This window comes from Camellia sinensis, chromosome 8, assembly GCF_055761805.1.
Source record: "Camellia sinensis isolate YWXY chromosome 8, ASM5576180v1, whole genome shotgun sequence".
NCBI classification, from domain to species: Eukaryota; Viridiplantae; Streptophyta; class Magnoliopsida; order Ericales; family Theaceae; genus Camellia; species Camellia sinensis.
The window spans coordinates 194,600,044-194,623,942 of record NC_138968.1 but is presented as its reverse complement, the minus strand read 5'-3'; the positions used below and the strand labels follow the sequence as shown (position 1 = coordinate 194,623,942).

The 23,899-nt window shown below is 34.9% G+C and overlaps 1 protein-coding gene across 1 annotated transcript; it reads right to left on the bottom strand.

The window, feature by feature from the left end:
• Positions 1 to 416: 416 nt before the first annotated feature.
• LOC145798384 (serine/threonine-protein kinase EDR1-like) lies at positions 417 to 7,286 on the bottom strand. Its single transcript, XM_082885920.1, has 6 exons — positions 7,002 to 7,286; positions 6,192 to 6,566; positions 1,099 to 2,346; positions 824 to 892; positions 707 to 756; positions 417 to 597 (listed from the first exon to the last, which is right to left on the bottom strand). The coding sequence occupies exons 3-6, from the start codon at positions 1,219 to 1,221 to the stop codon at positions 417 to 419; spliced, it is 423 nt and encodes a 140-aa protein (XP_082742046.1). The 5' UTR covers positions 1,222 to 2,346; positions 6,192 to 6,566; positions 7,002 to 7,286.
• Between the last annotated feature and the right edge of the window lie 16,613 nt (positions 7,287 to 23,899).

Genomic DNA, 23,899 nt, shown 5'->3' with positions numbered 1-23,899 from the left:
ATTTACCCGAGATTGGGTTTCAAGGTGCTGCGAGGGTGGAGGACGGTGGCATGAGGGTGGGGGAGGGGGCTGGGTCACGGTGGTGGAGGCTAGGAAAGGCTCTGTGATTCTGTGATGTGTTGAGGGTTAGGGTTTGGAGGTGGTGGCAACTAATGGCTAGGGTTAGGTTTTAAGGTTAAAGAAGTGAGGGTATTCTTGACGTGATAAGTTGTGTACTGAGCAAAAAGTCAAGTTTCAAAATCAATTAGTGTGTACATTGAGAGATGATGTGCACAGAGTGTTTTCCGTGTGGAAATAGAAGCTAATAAAATTTTAGGGTTCATACTAACTCATAATTGTGCACAAATCCTCTAATGTTGAGAAAGATTATAGTCCAATGTACCAGCAACAAAACAGATAATTACAAAATTGACAACTTACCAATGCCAACAATCTGTTATTATCTCTGCAACCATTGGATCAATCTCCTTTGCAATGTCAAGGTGTCTATTTTGAAATCCAACAGCTCCAACAACCTGCATTGAGTTCATCCCAGTCCATGGCACACGTAAAGTTGCCAACTCCCACAATATCACACCAAAGCTGTACACATCGGACCTGCAAACCAGTCCGCAATTATTTTATCAGCAAGACTTGAATGAAACATTAAAAAATGAATTAAACTCTCTAGCATGGATTTCAAGTCTAACACAAAAAATAAACCTACTTCTCATTGGATGGTTCATTTTTCAAAACCTCAGGGGCCATCCATTCCGCCTGCAGTTCAATGGCACAGCTTCAGTATAATTGATATAATATAACATTCTATCCTGACATCAATTACCGTTCCAGCAGTAGATTTTGAAGACATGAAAGTATTGTGCTTCATTCGTGATAAGCCAAAATCACAAACCTGTAGAGACAACAATAAATTAGAGAAGTTTCAGAAAAACATCCTTAAGCATGAAAAAGTCTAGATCTTAGTAAAAGAGACGAAGTTCATGGTGAGTCACGACATTGTTAACTACGCATTTTCTAGATTACATTAAATACAGCAACAATTGGATAATCAAGGAAGGAATGGGAGATTTCAAATGCCAAGTTCTAATTTCAGCAAACCTTAACAACCCAGTTTTTATCAACAAGAAGGTTTGGAGTCTTTAGTGCTTGTCCAAAGCAACCTATAAGAAATGAGACTTGCAGAAAAACACAAGTGAAATGAAGGTAGACCATATCAAGCATAATGGAAAAACAAATGACTTGTAAATTACATTATCAAACTAATGTATTGTTTGTGGCTTGCCAGTTTTCTACTGCTTGACTATTTCAGAACATGAATAGTAGAACTTCAAACATAAGAAAGAGGCGAGGGAGGAATATTGGAGCCTGTTTAACTTAGACAAACTCTGGCAACTTTAAGGTTTAGGGTGCTGATGTCAATTAGGATTGCAATTCAAAGAGCAAAACTGTGCAAAGAGCATGTTGGAAGCCCCAGCAGATGGAGACGTGGAGAAGAGGGACATAAAATTTGACCTAATACAAAAATAATGTAGTATACCAGTACCACTTAAGTGATAAAAAATAAATAAATAATTAGTTAAAAGAAAAACACGTAGCAAACATTTACTCAATTTTAGATGTCTCAAAACTAGAAGTCCCAAATAAATTTTCAAAATATGACTTTCTTGGATTGAACAATGACAAAAGTTAACATTCTAATAAAAGCATGAAACTTATGAAATTGTAGGGGTGAGAATTTTTAACATGACACGAATCAGACACCAAGTTGGAAGGTTAGGGTTGACTATTTATCAACACAAACTTGAAAGCAACTTGACACAAAAACACAAAAAAATAAAAAGGTCAGTTAGTGTCAAACCAACACAACTCAAATTTCAAGATAAATACATGTTTCAAGATAAAGGCCTTGCAGCTGTGAGGAGGCATACTACGCCTCTGCCCTAAGAGAGCAGCCAGATTGTTGAGGTTGCTTTCAGATGCCTATCCACTTTTGCTTCTCTTCATCTGTAGGGTAATTCATCAACAAAGATTAAATCTTATTTCCTTCTCAAATGTGATGAACTTGGTCTTTTGTGATCTTCAAGGCAGTCAATTGCAGGTAGATCCTCATATAACATTTAGTTCCAAAAAAAATTATAAAGGGGTTAGGTGCAAATTTTAAAACAAATAAGATAAAACAACACCAAACAATAACCACCAAACAATAAAATGATTCTGCACATCCAAACACAACCTTAAATTTTTACTGGGCTGCTGCTGGTGGACTGATAGCCCTTTGAAGAAACTTACCTATTTAGCCTTCTGGTGTGGCGTTTGAGATCCATGTAGGTTCCCCTAGAATGGATGCTACAAGTAGAGACGAGAGAATGAACTCACTCAATAGTCAATCCAAAATAAAATGTCTTAACTCGATGAGGAATATAGATTTAATCTCTCAAATTTCCAAATCATCTGATCTAGCACTGGCCAGCTACTAACTGTAAGCTTATCGGATTCCAAATAAACTCACAAACTAGATAAATTCAGTTTGATAGGTGACCTGAAAAATAAATTGAAGTGCAGGTTAATGTTTTTTGTTTCAAAAGTGTATACAAAACAGACCTGATAAGGCTTTTTGGGCACGACATCAGCATCACCTTTCTCATCAAAATCCCTAGCCTTTCTCTTTGCCTTACCTTCGCAGTCTGCTGCTAAATGACCCAATCTTGTTGTCCAGCGGTAAATAGGACCTGACAAGTAAATTGTGTAAACAGACTCAGAAAATCAAACCAAACATGGCATTTATTTCTCATTTCCATACCTAACCATTTTCCCAACTTAAACAATCGTGCAAATTTGAACCAAAAATGTTAGTCAAGAGTCTTCAAAAAAAATGAATTATTTTATCGTAATACACTAACCTCCCTGAGTATTGCAAAATGGACTTCATGGGTAGCCAAAGCCAACATGATTAAATCAGCATCCTGTTATGTGGCAACATGTTAAAATTCCAATAAGAACATTGCAATAACACTAAAGAACAGCAAAACAGAAAGAAATTTATAATAGATTCACAGATAGGATAGAGAAGACGTTCCAAACCATACAAGCAATGGCTTGCCTGCTCGCTCATGCCTGAAGCTTGAAATGTATTTCCTAAAAATTTGCAAAAAGCAACCATTTAAACCCTAGAGCCCATAGAAGCAACCTTGAGGTTAGCACACAAACCAAACAAGGTACTATGCAGTATCACCAATGAACTGACTTGTTAACTCAAATAGAAGCTACATTCAGATTCTTATGTCACTCTTACAAAAGAACAGCTTAAATTATGATAACAAGGCAATTCCATGAAATTTAGTACTCTCTCATTCTCCCAAAGGATATACAGGATAAAAGAGCAAGTAAGCACAAAGAAAAGTCACAAAACCATCAAGAATGTTGCACTAAGAAAGGAAACAAAATAATGATAACAAAGTAAAGAATTGTGCTGGTTCACAGCCCAAATTAACCACAAAATATATCTCTCGCACTGTTCAAAAGTAAGTCATAAATATATTAGGCAGCAAAAAATACATACAGCATCAAATAAAAGAAGAGAGGGGGGGTTTGTGTGAGGAAATTTAAAGAAAAGAGAAGAAAAAAGCCTGGATTAAGAGCAAACCATCCAGTAGCATCACGATGATCATAATTCTTTACAGTGTCCTCCAGCTCGAGAGCTTCCATCACAAAATTCATATATTCACTACAAACCCAATAATAAAAAAAACAGTCCTTGGTCCTGTGTGAACATCAAAGTAAAAACCATCCAGTAGCAAACCTCATTCAAATCACGGGCCATGTCTTTCAATTTATCCAAACCTTCTGATATCACTTCCAATCCTTGGTCCTGCGTGAACATCAAAGTAAAAAACAGTTAGATGCTGCATTGTCGACCTGTAGGGTGTGAAAATACACCATTAATAATTTAAGAATACTTGGTTACATAACAAAAAAGGTCAGTTACAAACAAAAAAAGGTCAGTTACAAACTTGAGACCCTAATGTGCAGCCCATTTGGTGCTTCAACTCTTGGAAATTTCATTAGCTTATCTCCCCCCTTCATATTGAACCACTCTAGCTGGCATTCCGAGACAAGTGTCGTCACTGTCCTCCCGTCTCATTGTAATCTTAATCTGATACCATCTACAATGCACATAAAATTAAAAAATAAGAAAGAAATGATCAAATAGAAAGAGAAATGGATATAATAGAAGAAGAAGAAGTAATAGAAGCATACATACCCTTGTTGGAAGAGGTTGAGATTATGAAAGCGATGAATTAAGAAATATATATAGCCTTACCATTTTGATTGGTTTTGTGCAACTATATGTGTAGCCATCTTGCTCCATGGAAGATCCCACCATCCATCCATATTGCCATCATAATGGAATAATATAATTGTAAAATTCTTTGAAAGAAACTGAATTCACAAAAATTAGGCAAATAACGTCCACATAATGACATGTCCAATGTCTACGAACTATTATAGCTTTGAATAACAAGCATTAATAGACAACTATACCTTTTGAACAATAACATCAACATTACTCTTTTGTTTAATACCAACTGGAATTGCTAGTAAGTTATGAGAGCTTGAAACATCAACCTGATAATCTAGAGCAAAGACGAGTGTAGTCTTTCCACATCCTTGTGGAGCACTAAAACCAATCTGCATTACAAAAACTTTATGACATAGTCCATTGGTTGTAAATACACATCAAGACTATAGAATGAGAATTTAGCAGATAGAGAAAATGTCATGAACGTGGAGCTGTCTTGCATCCATTGGTTGTAAATACACATCAAGACTATAAAAAGTGTCATGAACGTGGAGCTGTCTTGCATCCATGAACCTCTGTGGCCTGCAAAAATAATTTGGAAGTGTTGTTCATTGACTAAAAACTACACCCAAATTAATCCCCATTTGATGGGGTTCTGGGAGAGGTAGATTAGGTACAAACCTAACTTTTAGCATAATTTGCACGAAGTGTTGTTCATTGACTAACGCTTCAAAATAAGACATGGAACACACCAGATATAAAAAGCAAGGAAAAAAATAAAATAAAAAAAATTTGATCTCATTAGCATTTGGAGACACTCCATTGACAATTGCTTTCTCTATGGCATTCCATTTAAAAGAATTCAACCCCTAAAATGTGTCCATGAAAGAACAGGACTTGTCCATATTTCCAAGTACAGAATTATCATCATTTCCTTGAAATGAAAAAGTTCAAAAAAACTTACAACATAATTTGTGAAACGGCTGCCCTTATAATGGCCACAGCCAAGATGATATAGCCTAGAATGTTATATAAAATTTCATTGTGGTTAACAAATGTCCATGGGACCAAAAAAAAAAACTAATGAATAGCTTGGTCATTCTCATGTTGTAAATCAATATCAGATTTGGTTGCGAAGAGGACAGAATATGTCCTGCTCCTTTCTTTTTCTTTTAGTTTTTTTTTTTCATTGTTCTCTTGAATTTTTTTCAGATATAAGAAACAACAGCTTTGAAAAACCTTGGAAGTACAAAAGCAATTGACAAGTGACAAATAGTAATTTTATGCCTGTGATAATGCTGCAAAGTACAGAAATACTTTGTAAAATCTGTGTCTGGAAAAAAAAAAAAAGTTTTCAATCTGTATTTTTTTGGTTTTGAGTGAATTTTTTTAATATTTTAATCATTTTTTAAAAAACTTTTTGGATCTATTTAATCTAGATACACTTAAAAGTACAAAATTTGTAGGGAAAAAAATCTTTAAAAAATTCACTAACTACAAAAAAATATAAAAATTAAGTACATTTTCTTTTCTTTTCTTTTCTTTTTTTTTTGTACTTATTGAATTCTTTGTAGATTTCTTCACGAATATTTTACATTTTAAGTGCATTTAGATTAGGTGCTTCCAAAAAATTAAAACAATAGTGTTACTAATCTACTAGTCCATAATTATCTTAGTTTTACGAATTCAGTGTAACCTCCAAAAATTTATATTGGTTATCAAACATGGCCTAAACTAATACTCAATAACTTCATAATTAAGCGCATTTAATAACATAAAACAGAGCACTTAAAAAATATGAAAATATTTAATCGAAAAAGGAATTTTTATTCATGGAGTTCAATTATCATAAAATGTTGAATATATTCAGAAGAACCGAGACAGTGAGTACCTTTCTTTGTTTGGTTCTTTTGGCTGCTGCTTTCCAAGGAAACTAGGCTATCTGTAACTGCATTTAGTAACTTTGCCACATCAATGCCCTGTTTGGTATTCGAAAAAGAGAGAGTAAATGAACAAGAAGAAGAGGGAGTTTCTTGTGGAGTATCTTCCTGTAGTGTCTGGTTATCTAGGTTGCTATCCAAATGGCTCTTCTTTGGGATTTCATGATAGGAACTTTGGTGGCCTGGTTGGGGTTTGCTTCCACTATCTAAAAAATCATAATAAGAAGCATGTTGAACAAGTATGTTCTTGATGTCAATTGCCCACATGTGCCTTTCTTTCATCACCACTAATTGTTTTGGGAACAAAAACGTCATCCTCAAAAGTCCTACAATTAATCAAACACAAGTGAAAATTTAACTGCTAACAATATATATCATATGTCAAACATACACAATTAAACAGTTGAGATTATTGTATCCTTACTCTCTTCTACTTTCTTTTTTATATTATTAAATGTGAGTAAAAATTTAATTAAAAACTTGATCTTATATGGAACATTCTTAATTCTTACTCTCTTTTTTTTTTAATCAAATTATTCTTCAAATTGCAGTATGGTCGATCTAATATTTTACCATATTTGAGCAAAAAAATGGTTTTGAAGTAGAAACGAGAAGACAGCATATCTGATTCGGCGATTGAGACTCTGGAATGTTCGGATCGGAGATAATGAGAAGACAGCATACACAAACATACACAAACATATACAGAAGTTGATGAAAAGAGGTTATTACTGAAAACGGAAGGATTCGAAGGAGCTTACCAACATATCTGATTCGAAACCCCCACATTTGGATCAGGTGTTCTTTGAAACCTTTAGATCTGGCTTTAATTAGTTTGAAATCCTTCAAATCTCGTCTCTTGTTCTTTTCTTCAACGAGCACCACCACCGCCATCCTCTTCCACCACTGTAGCTGTCGATCTGAAGCGATAATGAGAAGACAGCAGCGGCGGTGAGTGTGGATGAGATCGGCAGAGGAGAGAGAGAGAGATGAGTCTGGTGACAGAGAAGAGTGAAAATGAGCGAGAGAGAACAAAAAATGAAATCGAAATCAAAATCACTGAGCTTGAGTAAATGAAATCGATTCTGAAGCTTGATGTAGATAGGTTTACCTCTCAGTGATTTCTATGTAAATGGAATAGGTAAACGAATTAAATCACCGAGATGATTCCAATCGATTCCTATTCTAAAATCACTCTGAGATTTAAGGGATCACCGAGCTGAAGCGAGAGAGTGAGCGAGAGATTTGAGGCATCTTCTTTCTGAGACTGAAGAGTAAAGAATGAGAGTCTCAAGCGGGAGGGAGAGGGTGTGAGAGATTATAACACATTCGGAGGCATTTTCTATCAGCTAAACGGCGCCGTTTTGAGTAGCACAAAAGGCGACGTTTTTAAAACGCCGTTGAATATTAAAAAAGACGACGTTTAAGAAAACGCCATTATATAAACGCCTTTTAAACCAACATTTCTTGTAGTGTAAAGAACACTCACGTGACAATATTAATAACACTTAGTTACCATGCATTGATATCAAAATAGCATTTTGATCTTTCTACTTACTCTTTAATACTATTGAACTCTTATTAAAATCTCACTTTAATTCTTCAATTTTAATCTATCAATTGTAAAAATAACATTTTAAGATTGGGCTTAATTGCAACTTCACTTAAAACTTTAAGAAGGATTAACTGGAACAATTAAAAAGTTAAAAAGCAAAAAGTGTAAAGTAGAATGATGTAAAATGAAATTTATTCTTATTTTTATTTAGTCAAAGTAAAAAATTCATTCATTTATAATCAAAATTTCTATACAATCATACATTTATAATCATTCATTTGAAATCAAAAAATTCATCACTATCAATCCTGATTGCATTTATACTGTTTATCACATCATTTGTATGAAAAAATTTATATATTTAGGTCAAGTTTGGCAATCTAAAAATAATCCATCTTTTTATCTTTCCATCTTTTTTCATCATATCAACTCTCTACTTTTCTGCATATCTTTTCGTAAAAAGACAAAAAATACACTTGTTTAAGTCATCTCAAATAACCCTTTAGTATTTTTCATTTTTAGTCTTTATTTATAATATTGTTTTTACATTAACATAGTGGTATATAAAGCACATGTAACAAAAATATAGAGGGTGTGGGTGTATAGGATAGAGATGAATTGCAAATTCCCAAAAAGTGGGGGAAAGCACCTCCTAGTCTTCTGTGTTCATACTTGGGTCACCTAATTTGCAGGTTGGACTTCTTCTTTATTTTTTTGGAATTCAGACTAAATTCGTAAATTTATTATTTTTTTAAGTTGATGGATTCACTCATTTTAGCCACCCAATCAATAATATGTCATGCTTCCAACCTAGCTTCTAGAAGAAGCCAGAGTTCACATTAATTCTGCGTTTAGATTTTTTTTTTTTAAAAGTGAAAAACAAAATATTGTTAATTTTTTGATTGAGTTAGGAAAATCAGATATATATATATATATATATATACATTAATTTAGTTACCTAAAAAATGAATGTATTAGTAATGAATTAATTTAATTACCTATAAAAAATGAACGTATTAGTAATTCTCACCATAACAAATTAAAGCCTTATAACAAATTAAATTATTATTATATTTTTAGCGACAAAATTAAATATTTAGTAATGTAATTATCATTTTGGGATCAAAATTTCCTTCTCAAAAAGTAAATATTTAAGCGTGAAATTACTTTGTTTTAAAAAATGCATTTAATAGCAACATTATCAAAATTTTGTACTAAAAATCATATTTTTTACTTTTTAAATAAATCTTTTGGTGACGACTCACATGAGGCTGGCTATTGATTTCTTAATTTTTTCACAACGTAATTTTTACTTTTGAAAATAAAAAACATATAAAACCCCTATGCTGTAGTGTCTATTTAGCTTTCCTTTTTTATTTTTTTTCATCTTTCAATTTTTGCTCCCTTGACAAACGGGCAACAAAACAAAGTACGGGTTGGTTTGACAATTTTTTTTAACAACTTTTTTGATGAAATTTTTTCCAAGCTACTTTTGACTCTCAAGTTCCACTTTTGTTATAAATTACAAAAAAAAAAAAAAAAAAATTGAAAAAATGTAATTTTTTTTTATTTAGATTTTGACCAAACAGAGCATGTGTAGGCATGTTCTACATGTTCTGTACAAATATAATATGTATTTATTATTTATTGAGTAATAAATGGATTTTTTTTACTCACTTTTCTTACACTACCAAGATTGTGACACAACATTAATAAATATAAGTGAAAGTTATTGCTTTTATGTTTAATGAAAAAAATGGACATAAAATACTCTTATATATCTCATTATCCTTATTTATTTACTTGAAGAGAGATTTCCATTTACTCCTTCGAGTGTTGAACATTTCCAACTTTCTGATATATTAAAAAAATGTAAAAGCAAGAATTCATCTTATTAACTCTTTGTTTTGAGAAGTTAAAAATTAGTTTTTTAATTTTTTTGGTTTTTCTTATTATTTAAAAAACGTATAAAAAAGTAGAGAGATGATATGACCCAAAATAGGTTAAAAATCAAAAATTGACTTTTAATTAACTTCCCAAATTAGCAAACAAATTTGGTTTAATTTTTCTCAAACAAAAAGTTAATAATTAAAAGTAATTTCAATTATTTTTATTTTGTAAATTATAAGTAAAAATTACATTTATTATATATACACTCACGATTTTGACCAGCAAAATATCTAAGACTCACTAAAAATATCTCATAATTTAGTTCATAATAATATGATATAATACATATTAACTTTTAATTTATTACATATTCAATTATATAAGGCCAAGTTTGGGAAGACTAAATAAGTGCACTTTTTGTCTTTTTAGACTAAAAAGTTGAGGTTGAAAATATGAATGTTTGGGTTAACTTTTTGACTTTTTATGGAAAAATGTGTAATAAAAAATTGTAAAAATTAGTTTGTAGGGGAAAATTAGAATTGAGAATTGTGCAGCCGTAATTATTGACTTTTGGTGAATAGTAATGACTTTTTAACTTTTTGAATAACTTTTTGACTTTTTGACTTTTTTTAAACTACCCAAACTTGACCTAAGTCTCATCCTCCCGTCACAATAAACTTTTGGCCATAATTTCAAGTGAACAACTAGAGAGAATACGCGTATGACGGTCGTTTAAGGTTACAGTGTCAATTAGCTAGTACTTGGTTGCTTCCCAATCCAAAAAATATTTAAGGTCATATTTGATTATTTTTTTATTTTGATTTTTAATTTTTTTTTTTTTCAATTTGACTCTTTATGTTTCAAAAATTTCCCAATTTACTTTTAAAATTAATATCTATTCAAAATTAAACAGAAAATGTCATAATAACTGTCATATAATATAAAAAAATATTATTATATTGAAGTTTATATTTATGTTAGAGATGTGAATTATATATAATAAAATATTTTTATGTCACATGACTGTTAGGTCCTGCTTGTTTTGGAGTATGAGAGGGGGATTGGGATTAGGATAGCTGTGGGCCCCATTTAATATGATGTTTGTTTATAGAGTTGATGAAGGGACTGCTAAACTGAAGGGCTTAGGATAGGCCTTGCAGATGAGATATGGATGGGCATCCAGGTCTTGATATTAGAAAAATAGTCCGGCGGACTAGAAATTTTTTATTTTTATTTATTTTTTATTTTATTTTTTACATGTTGGGCATTTTTTTTTTGAATATTAATGTTTAATTTTTTATATTTTTTGTTAAGTAAAAATCATTATTTTATTTATTTTATTTTTTAAATTTTTTTTACATATTGGGCATTTTTTTTTAAAACATTAATGTTTAATGTTTTTGTATTTTTTTTATTTGTTTTATTATTTTATATTTATTTTATATAAAAATAATTTAACAATCCCTACACTAACAACTATTATCAAAGGAAAATGTTTCGTAGCTCGAAACATTTGCCCCGAATGGCTCGATATCGAAGCAGAGGGGAAGAGAGAAGCAGAGGGAGAGGGAAAGAAAGAGAGAAGCAGAGAGAGAGGGAGAGAAAGAGAGAAGCAGAGGGGAAGAGAGAGAGAGAGAGAGAGAAGACGATCGTCGCCCAGCCACCGATCGTCGCCCCGCCCAGCCGCCGATCCGCCGATCGTCGCCCAGCCCAGCCCCGCCGCAGCCTCCGATCGCCGTCGCCCCGCCTCCGCCTCCTCCTCTCCCGAATATTATGCCCCCTCCTCCTCCTCCTCCTCCTCCTCCTCCTCTTCCCTCCCTTCTTCCTCCTCCTCCTCCTTTCCTCCTTCTTCTTCCTGGTCTTCGTTCTTCTTCTGCAAAAAAAAAAAAAAAAAAAGCCATTCGGGCTCCCCGTTTTCGAGCTGCGTAGCGCGATCGATTATCAAAACAAACACAATTTTACTTAATTTCCTCACTATTAATCCCCTCCATTCTATTTTTAAAAACAAACAGGGTCTTAATGTGTCATTTTCTGTCTAATTTTTAACCAAAATTAGCTTTATGAATAAATTGGAAAAAATTTGAAACAAGAAGGGTTAAAGTGAAAAAAAAAAAAAAAAAAAACAACAACAACAACAACGCTTTAAAGGCCAAAGTGTAAAAGTAACCAAATATATTGGGGGTAAAGTGTAATTTGTCCTTAAATTTTATTGTCAACACACATAATAAACATTAAACATTACAGATTACTTTACAATGTAATATATATTTTATTATTTTATATACAAACTATTTTACATTTTCAAAAAAAAAAAGCCAAAAATTCTTTTTTTATTTTTCAAAAAAATCAACTATCTTGCCAATGATAAAAATTAGTTTCTAAATATTTTTTTGTAACAAAATTTTTACTTTTAAAAATTAAAAATTTGACTAAAAATTTTTATTTGTTGTAATGCAAATTTTGAGTTAAATTCGAACTCAAACAGAATATTTCGATAAAAATAAGATTTGGGTTGCACAAAAATCCTGCTCGAGTTAGAGCCCTAGTCTCTATTGCAAAGTAAGATTGTTGATTAAATAATGATATCACGTTGGTCAAAAACTTTTCTTTTCTTGACTTGGGTCTTTGGTCCTCCAATTCGACAACTTCCAGGTAGTAGTGTCTCTCAAATCTGAATAGACCAAAATTTCTGCACAAATGGCGGTCTAATTGGCCCACACATAACATGTGCCATTAATTTTGAAAGTTCTATGCAATACAGTTCGAGAAAAAAGTTTAGGTTGTTAGATTTACCATCAATTAAATGACTATTTGTTAATTTTTTAATGGTGAGAGGGTAATTTATGTGAAGATTTGACTGAGCTGAGAAATGGGTCATTATGGCCCACAATACGAAGGGCTGAGTAAAAAGGCCGTAAAGTTACTCCGGCCCGAGAGAGGTACAAAGTTACTCCGGCCCGAGAGAAATGTAATGTTACTCCGGCGCAGAAGCGACTTGGAGTTAGCCCGGTCATGACGTATTGTGGTTAGACCGGTTAGAACCTTGCTACTCGGTAGCTCGGTCTAACCACGCCATTCTTTGTACATGAGGAACCGAGATAAGGAGTAGTGAAAAGGAGAACCGAACTAAAGACGGTTCGGTCTACTCTGTGGCTCGGCGTGATCATAATTACTTCGGTTATATTGGAGTTCGGCCATGATAAAAACCATCTCGCTTAGTTTAAGCAGTGAGGGGGGTGTTGAAGGATAAGTATTGTCCTTCAGGAGTATGAATCCTAGGAGGACTCTGCATGGAGAAGTAAAAGTCCTACTAGGATTGTGCCACACAAAACCTATAAAAGCTCACAAACATCACCTTTGTAGAGGTAACACACAACTTTGCTTTCTGAATACACAGAGCTTTTGTCTATTGGTCAAGCTTACTAACTTAGGCATCGGAGAGGTTTCTGGCACACACCCGCAGGCTAGCTCACGTTTGTGTTTTTAGGTGATAAAGCGACGACGTACAGAGGAGCGCAGACTTGATCAACAGGATTATACGAGAAGGTTTATTTATTTCCCATTTAAATGGAATGATCAATTTCTATCTTACTAAATCAAATATTAGATTGCATAGTGTTAGTGTACTTAGGTATAGCCTTCTCACATGATCCCGAGAGAGTCAGAATTGTGTTCAATTATGTGATCGTGATTAAATTCAATTCACATAAAAAGAAAAACTGCTAGGATGGAAAATGGAAATATGTTGCTACCTTTGAAGAATACTCCTCAGACCTTGGTGAACACCTACTCAGATTCTGGGCAGATTTCTAGATCAAAATCTTCCATCTTTTATGTTTCTATGTAGTTTCCTCTGCTTTTTGTTCTTTTTACAATTGGCAACCAGTACAATATTTTTTAAGTTTAGTGACATTTGAAAATGTCACAAAATTATTATTCTAATAACATTTTTTTAATCTTGTGACATTTTAAACAAGTGTCATTTATATTCGTACCATGGTAGATACTAATGGCACTTTAGTGACACTTGTAAGTGCCATTACACCATCATGGCTAAAAACTTTCAATGAAATTTTAATGTCATGATAGATACTATTTGTAACACTATCAAGCGCCATTAAAAAAAGACTTAATGGCACTTCAATGACACTTGTAAATGCCATTACATCATCAGGGCTAAAAACTTCCAGTAACATTTTAATGTCATGGTAGACACTATTCGTGACACTATTAGATGCTATTAAAAAAGACTTATAATCTAAAAAATGCTACTATATGGATTTTTAATGGCGCTTGTTATGCTACAATTGATATTTTTAATAACTTTATAAATGCCACTAAATTCAATTCATTTGTGCCATTAAATGGATATAAGTGCCATTGGAACTTATTCTAGTGACACTTTGCAAAACTACTGCCACTACTATAAAATGCCACTTATATATTCTTTTCATTGACACTTTTAAAAGCCACAACTAAGCATGCGTAAATGCTTGTAAAAATTAAATCGATTTTATAAACAATTGAATATTAATTGCCACATTCTATATTAATTTGACATCCATTCATCCTGTAATATTTTCATAATAATAAACAAATATTACCATCGTAGGATCATCATATCAAAAACAAAAAAAATTTAAACCACAATCAATTTTTTATCTAAAAATATAAATTTATTTATATTGCAATAAAAATCATAATCAAAATTATAAAATATTCTGCCACACTAACAAAGTTAAAGCAAAAATAATTTTAAAAAAAATTATTCCAACTATAAGTTCTAAAAGGTCATAGTGATATTGTCACGACCCAAATCCGCTCCTATAGGTTTAGCGTCGTAACCGGCCAGCAATCATCGGATTACCAAAGGCCTTTGACCTGAACATATCATGAAATATAAGGGCTAGCAGAAGCAAATAGAGAAATATACATAGCCTATAGAGTTGTGCAGACATACATGAGACAGAAAATATTTAAAACTTATATGTAATGTCAAACTTCCATACGTCATGTATCACCATACAGATACAAATAGTGTCGTAAGGGATTTAGCCCAAAGTACAGATAGACAAAAACATTATTTACATGATGCACAAAACTTGACTTGACAAACGGGAACCTCCCTAGGAGGCACGGTGGCTGGGTAACAAAACAAAACTCCTCAAGTAGCAACTTAGGCCTGGTCACGCGCCTGCTCACATACATACATAATATAAATAGTAAGCAGAAGTCCAGTGAATAATAACAGAATAAAGGGTTTAATGAATGTTGTCTATAACAGTTATAGAAAACGGAATTCATAATCAGAATTTAAAAATCAGAGTTCATAACAAAAACAAATTCAATATCATACTCATAATTAGGATTTGCAGTTAATCATACGTGGCACATCCATTAGCACTAGCAAAAACAATTGACCCATAAAGGGACGGCCATGAAGGCATACAGTTGACTCACGTGCACGGAGACGGTACAGTTGGCTTATGAGATGTACAGTTGACCCATAAAGAGACGTATACAAAAAGATCCATAACAGTTGACTCATGAGATGTACAGTTGATCCATAATCGGAACGTAACAGAACAAATAACAGATGTCATCTAAAGCTAAGAATGCCATGAATACATTTAAGAAATATTGGACAACCATTCATTCATGTAGAAAACAATGTTTCAGAAAAACAAATCATCTTATATCATTCAGAAAATACTTATAATTGAATATAGCTTTACAAAGTTATTACTCACAGATGGCTCTAATTACAGAACAGATGAAGCAGACAGATCAGATAGCTTACGGCGCATGACCTACAAACGACATATAACATGTACACATTGAAACAAACTCTCAAAATTCATAACAGTCATTGTGTTTCGTTCTTAGTGTGTTTCTAAGTCTTATCCTCATTATTGTATCTTAATCATGGCCTAGGAATACCTAGGATGCGATGAAGATGCCAAAATACACTTTGAAACAGTTAGTCAATCATACTGAAAACATGGGCCTCACTTGAGCGCAACTTTCTTCGCTCAAGCGGTCTGTAAACTCTGAAAAAGTACTGGCTGCTTGATTTTTCCACTCGACGGATGCTCGATGGTCACTCAAGCGTGAGATTGAGGTCTTCGCTCAAGTGCAACTCTTATCGCTCGAGCGGTCTGCAAAATGTGTGAACTTCTGAGAGCATGCATTTCACGCTCGAGCCAACTTTTGGTCGCTCGAACGGAAGTGCAAGATCGCAGAGTGGTCGCTCGAGCACAGGTTCACTTGAGCGTAGAAGAAGAATTCTGAAATTTTCAAATTTGTTTCCAAGCTTCAAAACCCAACTCAATGCTACAAATCATGTTCTCTTGGGCTAAAAACTCAAGGAAACTTGTGTAAACTTGGAAAACATTTTGAATTCAAAACCATTTCGCAAAATCAAGGCTCAAGAGTAAGTTAATTGTGCAAACTCAAGCTTAAAGAACATAACATGTATGCATTGATATGAATTCAAACCTTCCAAAACATGATTATTAAGGTCATGTGATAGGAAATGTGGTGAATTCTTAAAACCAAGCTAGAATTATTACATGCATGAGGGAATTCTCTTGAAAACAACATCAAAACTCCATGAAATGCACATGCATGCATGGTGTGATCTAAACTCCTTCCTTTCTAGCTCAATCCTTGTCTTACACAACTTCATTCTCATGAATTCATGTCTTGGGCATCAAAATTGTACATTCAAAGGGTTGAATTATTACCTAAACTTTCTGAGGTGAGAGCTAGAGGCTTAATTCTTGAGTCTTTAAGTCCAATTCTTCTTCTTAGTTTGAGCTCAAATCTTCTCATTTCTCTTCCTTTCTCACGTTTGTTGTGTGTGAGTAGGCTCAAAGGTGCGATTAAAGAAAAAGATGAGTGGTGGCACATATAGGAGCTTTATATAGGCCTGATTAGTGGTGATTAATTAAAGCTAATCAAATGGACATTAATTATTCTAATTTAATCGTTCCAAATCGGATTTTACTTAGACCTACAATAAAATTCTAAAAATTTCAAATAACACATAACTCAAGTGAATTTCGTGATCGGATAATGATAAGGCCATCAATTTGCAAAACAAAACAGAAACTGAAACAGATATTTCTACGATAAACATATATAAACACAAATAATCATATGCATACGTAATTAACATAGGATTTCATCTAAATTACGTATTAAGCATCCTTAATCATGGTTTAACAGTTAATCTTAGGTCGGGGTTGTTATAGTCTTCCTCCCTTAAAGAGTTTGGTCCTCCAAACTCGAATTACCTTCATTTTGGAAGAATATCGGGTCCAGAGGGAACAAGTCAGGGTATCTTGTCATCATATTTTCTTCTGTTTCCCATATTGCATAGGTTCCATCATGATTCTGCCAATCAACTTTCACCAACGAAATTCCCTTGTTTCTCAATCTTTTGATTCTTCCGTTAACAATTTGGATTGGTTGTTCTTCGTATGTGCAGTCATCCTTTAAAAGTACGTATGTCAGCCCAGTAACATGTAATGGGTCCCTTAAATAGTCTCAGAGCATTGAAACGTGGAAAAAGTTGTACATATGTTCCATGACTGGCGGTAAGGCTACCCGGTATGTCACCGGGTTGATTTTTCTCAAGGATCTCATATGACCAAAATATCTCGGTACCAACTTGCCTTTCACTCCGGACCATGTCTAGCTTTTCATTGGAGTCACTTTTATAAACACATGATTCTCGATCTCATATTCTCTATCTTGCTTTCAGACATCTGCATAACTTTTTTGCCGACTCTGCACGGTTTTCAAGTGTTGCTGTATTAGCTTCACTTTCTTAGTTGTCTGTTGGACCAGTTTTGGCCCCAATAATGGTCTATCACCAACTTCGGCCCAACAAATTGGGGAACAACACTTCCTACCATACAAAGCTTCATAAAAATCCATACCGGTACTCGAATGATAGCTATTATTATACACAAACTTAGCTAGTGGTAAATAGGTCTCCTAATTGCCTTGGAAATCTAGGGCACACATTTTAAGCATATCCGCCAAGGTCTATATCATTCTTTCTGATTGGTCGTCTGTCTGTGGGTGATAAGCACTGCTCAATCTCAACTCAGTTCCTAAAGATTGTTGCAAACTCTGCCAGAATCTTGAAGTAAACTTGTGATATCTATCGGATACTATGAAAACTGGAACTCCATGCAATTTCACAATCTCATTGAGATACAAATTTGTGAACTTATCCGCATTATATAAAGATTTGACAGGAAAAAAGTGCGCATATTTAGTTAAACGATCAATAATGACCCAAATAGAATCCATACCTCAGGAAGAGCAAGGCAATCCCACAATGAAGTCCACGGTAATATGCTCCCATTTCCATTCTGGTATTGGAAGCGACTAAAATAGTCCAGCGGGTCGTTGATGTTCAGCTTTAATTTGTTGGCAATGCAAACATCTGGCTACAAAATCAGCAACACTTTTCTTCATGCCAGGCCACCAGAAATTTTATTTTATGTCTTTGTACATTTTCGTATTTCCCGGGTGCATAGCAAATTTGGAATTATGGGCTTTGGTTATAACATGCTTTCTCAAATCAAAACAATTTGGTACACAAAGTCGATTCTGAAATTTCAACACATTGTTCTCTAACACAAATCTTGATTTCAATTTTGAATCAATCTCATCAACAATTTTCTTCAAGAATGCATCTTCCAGTTGTTTCTCCTTTTGTGCAGAATGGAATTCTTGTGTCTTCGAATTTTGCTTTTGAAAATGATGCACACTTCCTTCAACTCTTTATAAATACCCAGATATGAGCTTTGTGAATATATAGAGTCTATTTTACATGCACACTTTAAATGAGGTAGGTAGTGGAGGGAAGAAATGAAGTGGTTCAATTTGTTTAATGAAGTAGTTGGATGGTTGTATGTGTAAATGATGCATTCATGAAGATGGTGAAGTCTACAGGCTTTGAAAAGTCATGGAAAATAAATATTCACACTTGGATGCCTCACAAAAGTCCAGGACTTTGATGAAATTTATTTTTAAAAAAAAATTCCCATCAATTATAATTGGGTCAAAAGTTGTTCTGAATTAATATGGAGCATTTTAGATGCTACTGTCAAATTATTTGACAGTAGTAATCTCCATGTGGCTATCAACCAATTTGCCAAACTGAAAAAAAGGTACCATGAAGTAGATCAAAGTGAGAACAAATATGAGTTTGCTTGCCATTTCAACAGATTACTTAAATGATATTAATAGTAAATTGGATTCCATGACATCAGTAAATTTAATATTAATAGTACATTCAAATTTCAATTAGAACATCAATAATAGTAACAGTACATTTCACATTTCAATTAGAACATCAGTAAATTATCACATTAGTACATTGAAAATTAACACTAAATCGGATATTGACAAAATTAATGGACCAATAATACTGACAAAAACAAACGTGTACAGGTTGAAGAGCACCAACAACAAACACTGACAGCATTTGAGTAACAACACAAATGAAGTGTGTACAGGTTTAAGAGCAGCAACAAACACTGACAGCCATCCTTGCATAATCACCTCCCAATCAAAAAAGCCAACCAAAAGTTCATCCTCTCGTCCACGTGGTGAAGTTAGTTTTCACCATGAAGATGTCACATATGTTCTATTAAATCATTGCGGAGGGCATGATATGCATTCTTATCTCTAATACCTAAATGACGGGACATAAATGATTCAAAGTCATTGTTACTAGTACACAAAACTACTACTGGTGAGTTGGTTGATGATGTTTCATAATCGAAATCAAGATGCTCATCTCTCTTATCTTCAACAATCATATTGTGCAATATAACGCAACTCTTTCTTATGTTACCAAGCATTTTGGGATCCAAAAAATGTACTGGACCACCTACAATTGCAAATTGGGATTAGACCACTTCGAATGTCTGCTCTACATCCTTCCTTGCTGACTCTTGCATCATTACAAAATGTTGCTTCTTTACTCCTTGGAGAGATGAGATTGTCTGAACTAGTGTTGCCCATTGAGAGTATATACCGTCAGCAAGGTAATAACCCATATTATAAGTGTGTCCATTAATAGTGTAATGGACAGGCGGAGCTTTACCTTGGGAAAGATCAGAAAATAAGGGTGACCAATCCAAGACAGTCAAGTTATTGTGTGATCCATGCATGCCAAATCCATAAGTCATAAGAAGCTACTACTTCAACAATGATGGTTGGCTTTTTCTGATAGCCTACGTATTGACCTTGCCATGTCGTTGGAAAAATTTTTCACTCAATGATTGCAAGTTGGGCAAAAATTGCGGCTAAGATCTCACCTTGTTCACTCAGTCCAATTTCAGTTTCATTCTTCTCTAGGTCATACAACAATTCTTTCTAACCAGTGAGCAAACATGACAAATTCCCGATTGATTTTTTGTTCAATGCATCTGCAATGGTATTGGCTTTCCCTGGATGATATAGAATCTGCAAATCATAATCCTTTATCAATTCCAGCCATCTTCTCTATCTCATGTTCAGTTCTTTTTGGGTGAAAACGTATTTGAGGCTTTTATGGTTAATATAAACTTCACAAGTCACTCCGTACAGATAATGACGCCAAATCTTTAGTGCAAAAACCATAGCTACAAGTTCAAGGTCATGGGTCGGATAGTTCTTCTCATGTGGTCGGAGTTGTCGTGAGGCATAAGCAATCACTTTACCATTTTGCATGAGTACACATCCCAAACCTTTATATGAAGTGTCATTGTAAATTTGAAACCCACCAGTACCATTAGGTAATGTCAGGATATGTGCGGTTACCAATCTAGTCTTCAATTCTTGGAAGACCGATTCCCCGCTGCTCAATCCAATCAAATGGTACATTTTTCTGTGTCAACTGTGTTAGTGGCATAGCAAGTTTTGAAAATTCTTTCACGAATCTACGATAGTAACTTGCAAGCCCTAGAAAGCTTCTGATTTCTGACACATTGGTTGGTCTTGGCTAGTTGTAGACGCGCCCTCGGGCCTCATGCTACAGTTCGGACTCAATTTGTGTCACGGTCTTTAATCTGAACCAAAGAGTCCAAATCCGGCAAATCGTTTTGAGAAACAGATTTTTGAAAAGAAGTGACAAACATGGACTGCTTTGCTAGATACAGAGTCGCTACCTAAATATTTTTTAAGGGGGAATTTAGGAAACCCTGACTCGATGCCAAAGGCCACGTGTCCATCATCACCAAAGTTGCCTCGGCTCGAGAACTTGGGTACGATTGGGGAAGGTCAGCTATGAGCACCCCCTCTCGCCCAATCCGAAGATTGGCCTCTACTAATCATGATATCCAGTTTTGAAAACGTTATGTGTTCTTATTCCATTTATTAGCCTAGAATTACTATGTTATGCGCGCAGCAAACAAGTATAGACTAAATTGCCTAAATTGGAACAAAACATTGCATGTTCGTTTTAAAGATGGTTTGCTACTCGCAAGTAGGCTAAAATGCAGGTTTTGCCACCCTCGAGTAGGCTTTAGAAAAGATGATTTTGCCACTATCTAGTGGGCTTGAAACTCACAGTTTTAATGCATTATTCCAATTTAGGTAATTCAACCCCCATCCACAGGCATTCAAACAGTTATATCACAAAAGCATCTAGCCTCATGGTAATCATACTATTATGGCAACACTCATACGCATGCGGTATGCTAAAGCATAAATGCTTACCTAGTACTCCGTGCCAAAACAAGAACATGTTAGCAATCATGCATGATCCAAGTCCATGTTTAAATGCCTAATGCAACGCATACGGAATGTCACTAGAGTAGGCTCGGCTAGTCTATAAATGACATGTGAAAATGCACAAGTAGTATGTATTCAAGTTAGATTTGAAATACTTATGCAGTTAGTATGATACGCCGAGCCTGGTGCATGCAATACTGATGAATGATGCACGTATGCATAGCATAAGGTATGCCAAAGTAAACATGTCCTAATACTAACCATCAAAAGCAGGTAAGTAAAAGGGAGAAAGAAGTGGGGGTTGGAAGACATGCACACACGCACCCACACTTATTACAAATTCACCCTCGCTCGGAGGGACCAAAAGAATAATACAAATTAATTAACCTACAAGCTAATTAATTATTACAGACCAATTAATTAATTAACAAATTAACTAATCTAATGAAATTAGTAAACGGCCTTAGGAAGAGGGCCCAATGCAATGCACGCTCGGCTCCGCTCGGAAAGTCACTGCCATGCACAAGTTGCCTCTGCTTTGACTGTTCTGTTTCTCTGAAAATTGCACAACTCCCAAGGTAGCTTCGCTGAGCGTTTTGGAACATCACCGGCTGAGTGGGATCATCACCGGCCATTTAGAATGGTCATCGGCTAAACATTATACTCTCGGCCAAACACTCTTTGCCGGTCGGCACTCAACACTGCCGGCCGGCCAAATCTTCCTGCAAAAACTGGTTTGACAGCAGCAGAGGACAAAACTTGGCATGGCAATGTATTTCAAGCAATGTATGCACCAATCACGCCCCTTATCATATTCATGACTCAAAGGGATATGGTCTTCGATTGTCGGACCACCAATCGCACATTTCCATGCATGATGGCCCAAAGAATCAAGTGTGCATTTCGATTTCAAATGAAATGCAATGCATATAAACAAACCAAGGGGCTTTCAGCCTCTATCATGGCTTGATCAAGAGGTGAAGCATGCATGCCAATGCAATGCAATCCTAAGCATGTGAGCCTAAGTGTGCAATATGGGCATGCAAGCAAGTAATGCAAAGGTGCAACTAACCAAGCATGCAAAGTGTAACAACAACATGCACACATGCAAGGTGCAATATGGACAACATGTTAGATGCAAAGCATGCCAAATGCAACAACACAAAAGTGTACAACAATGTGTCATGAGCCAAGTATCTATATATATATAAGCATGCATGCAAACATGGCTTAAGACTTTAAACATCAAAAGGTAACTCTCAAGCACACTTAAGAGGATGCAATCATAGACAAATGGCATGCACCATAAGCTTTGAAAATCATGTTAAGAATGGTGCTAAGCCAAGTAAACAAGGTAAGCATGGCATGCGACAATGGTCCAAGATTCAAGGCAAGCCCAAGGGGGATTGAACTATACTTAATGCAACCACACATGGCATGAATTAAGTGACCAAAACCAGAGTTTTAGCACGCTAAAACAAAGTCAAAAGACCACTTAGATGGCATCTAAATGACTTACACATGGAAGCATACACAATGACCAAACATGGAGCATAGGACACAACCTCTTGGAGCATCAAAGGGGCCATGAAATGCAAGCATACAAGCATGCTAAGTTTACTGAAATGACATGGTAAGTGATTCCGAACCACTAAAACAATGCAAGTAATGCATGCTAGAGAGGCCAAAACTTAAGGCATTCAAGAGAGATTGCATGGTAGCTATACAAAGCAAGACATGAATGACTCAAATGACCTAAAACAGTCCCTTAGCACATCAAAATAAGCATGTAAGCTTCACAAAGCTAAACCTAAATCATGCTAGAACAAGGGTCTACACTTAAAGCATGTTAAGGCAAAATGTGGCATTACAAGACATGTATGCAAGGCATGCAAGGTGTGTCCAAACCAACATACAACAATGCTATATTATGACATAATAAGCATGAAAATCAGTCAAGGCATGGTCAATACACACTCAAACTATATGCTCCCTCAAGAGGCTAAAAATGGCCCTTTTCAAGGACAACAAGGAGAGGGGGTGGCCCTCTCCTTCCTAGGACCTCAAGGCACCATCCTCATCACTGAAATCCCTCAAGATTTCAGTGGTGAGGAGGCGCAAACACAATGGTCCCGGAGCTCAACCGAAATGGCACAAAACAAGGGCCAAACAAGCCTTAAGAGAGGTCAAACAACCCCAAAGCTTAAAACACCCTTAACAAACTATTTAGAGCACTCAAAAACAAGACTTTTCTATGCTATATGTTAAGCTCAAAAATAGTTGCAAATATGGAAAAACAAGCTATGAAAACAAGGCTTAAAAGAGGTAAAAGCTCACCCTTGAAGCACAGCAGCAAATCAGCAACTTTTGGACCAAGAAAAGGCTTCAAATCACCTCAAAAATCACCTTCAAAGACCTCATCTCAGTAAAGGGAGTAGAGAACTAGGTGTTTGTATGCAAAAGTGCAAAGAA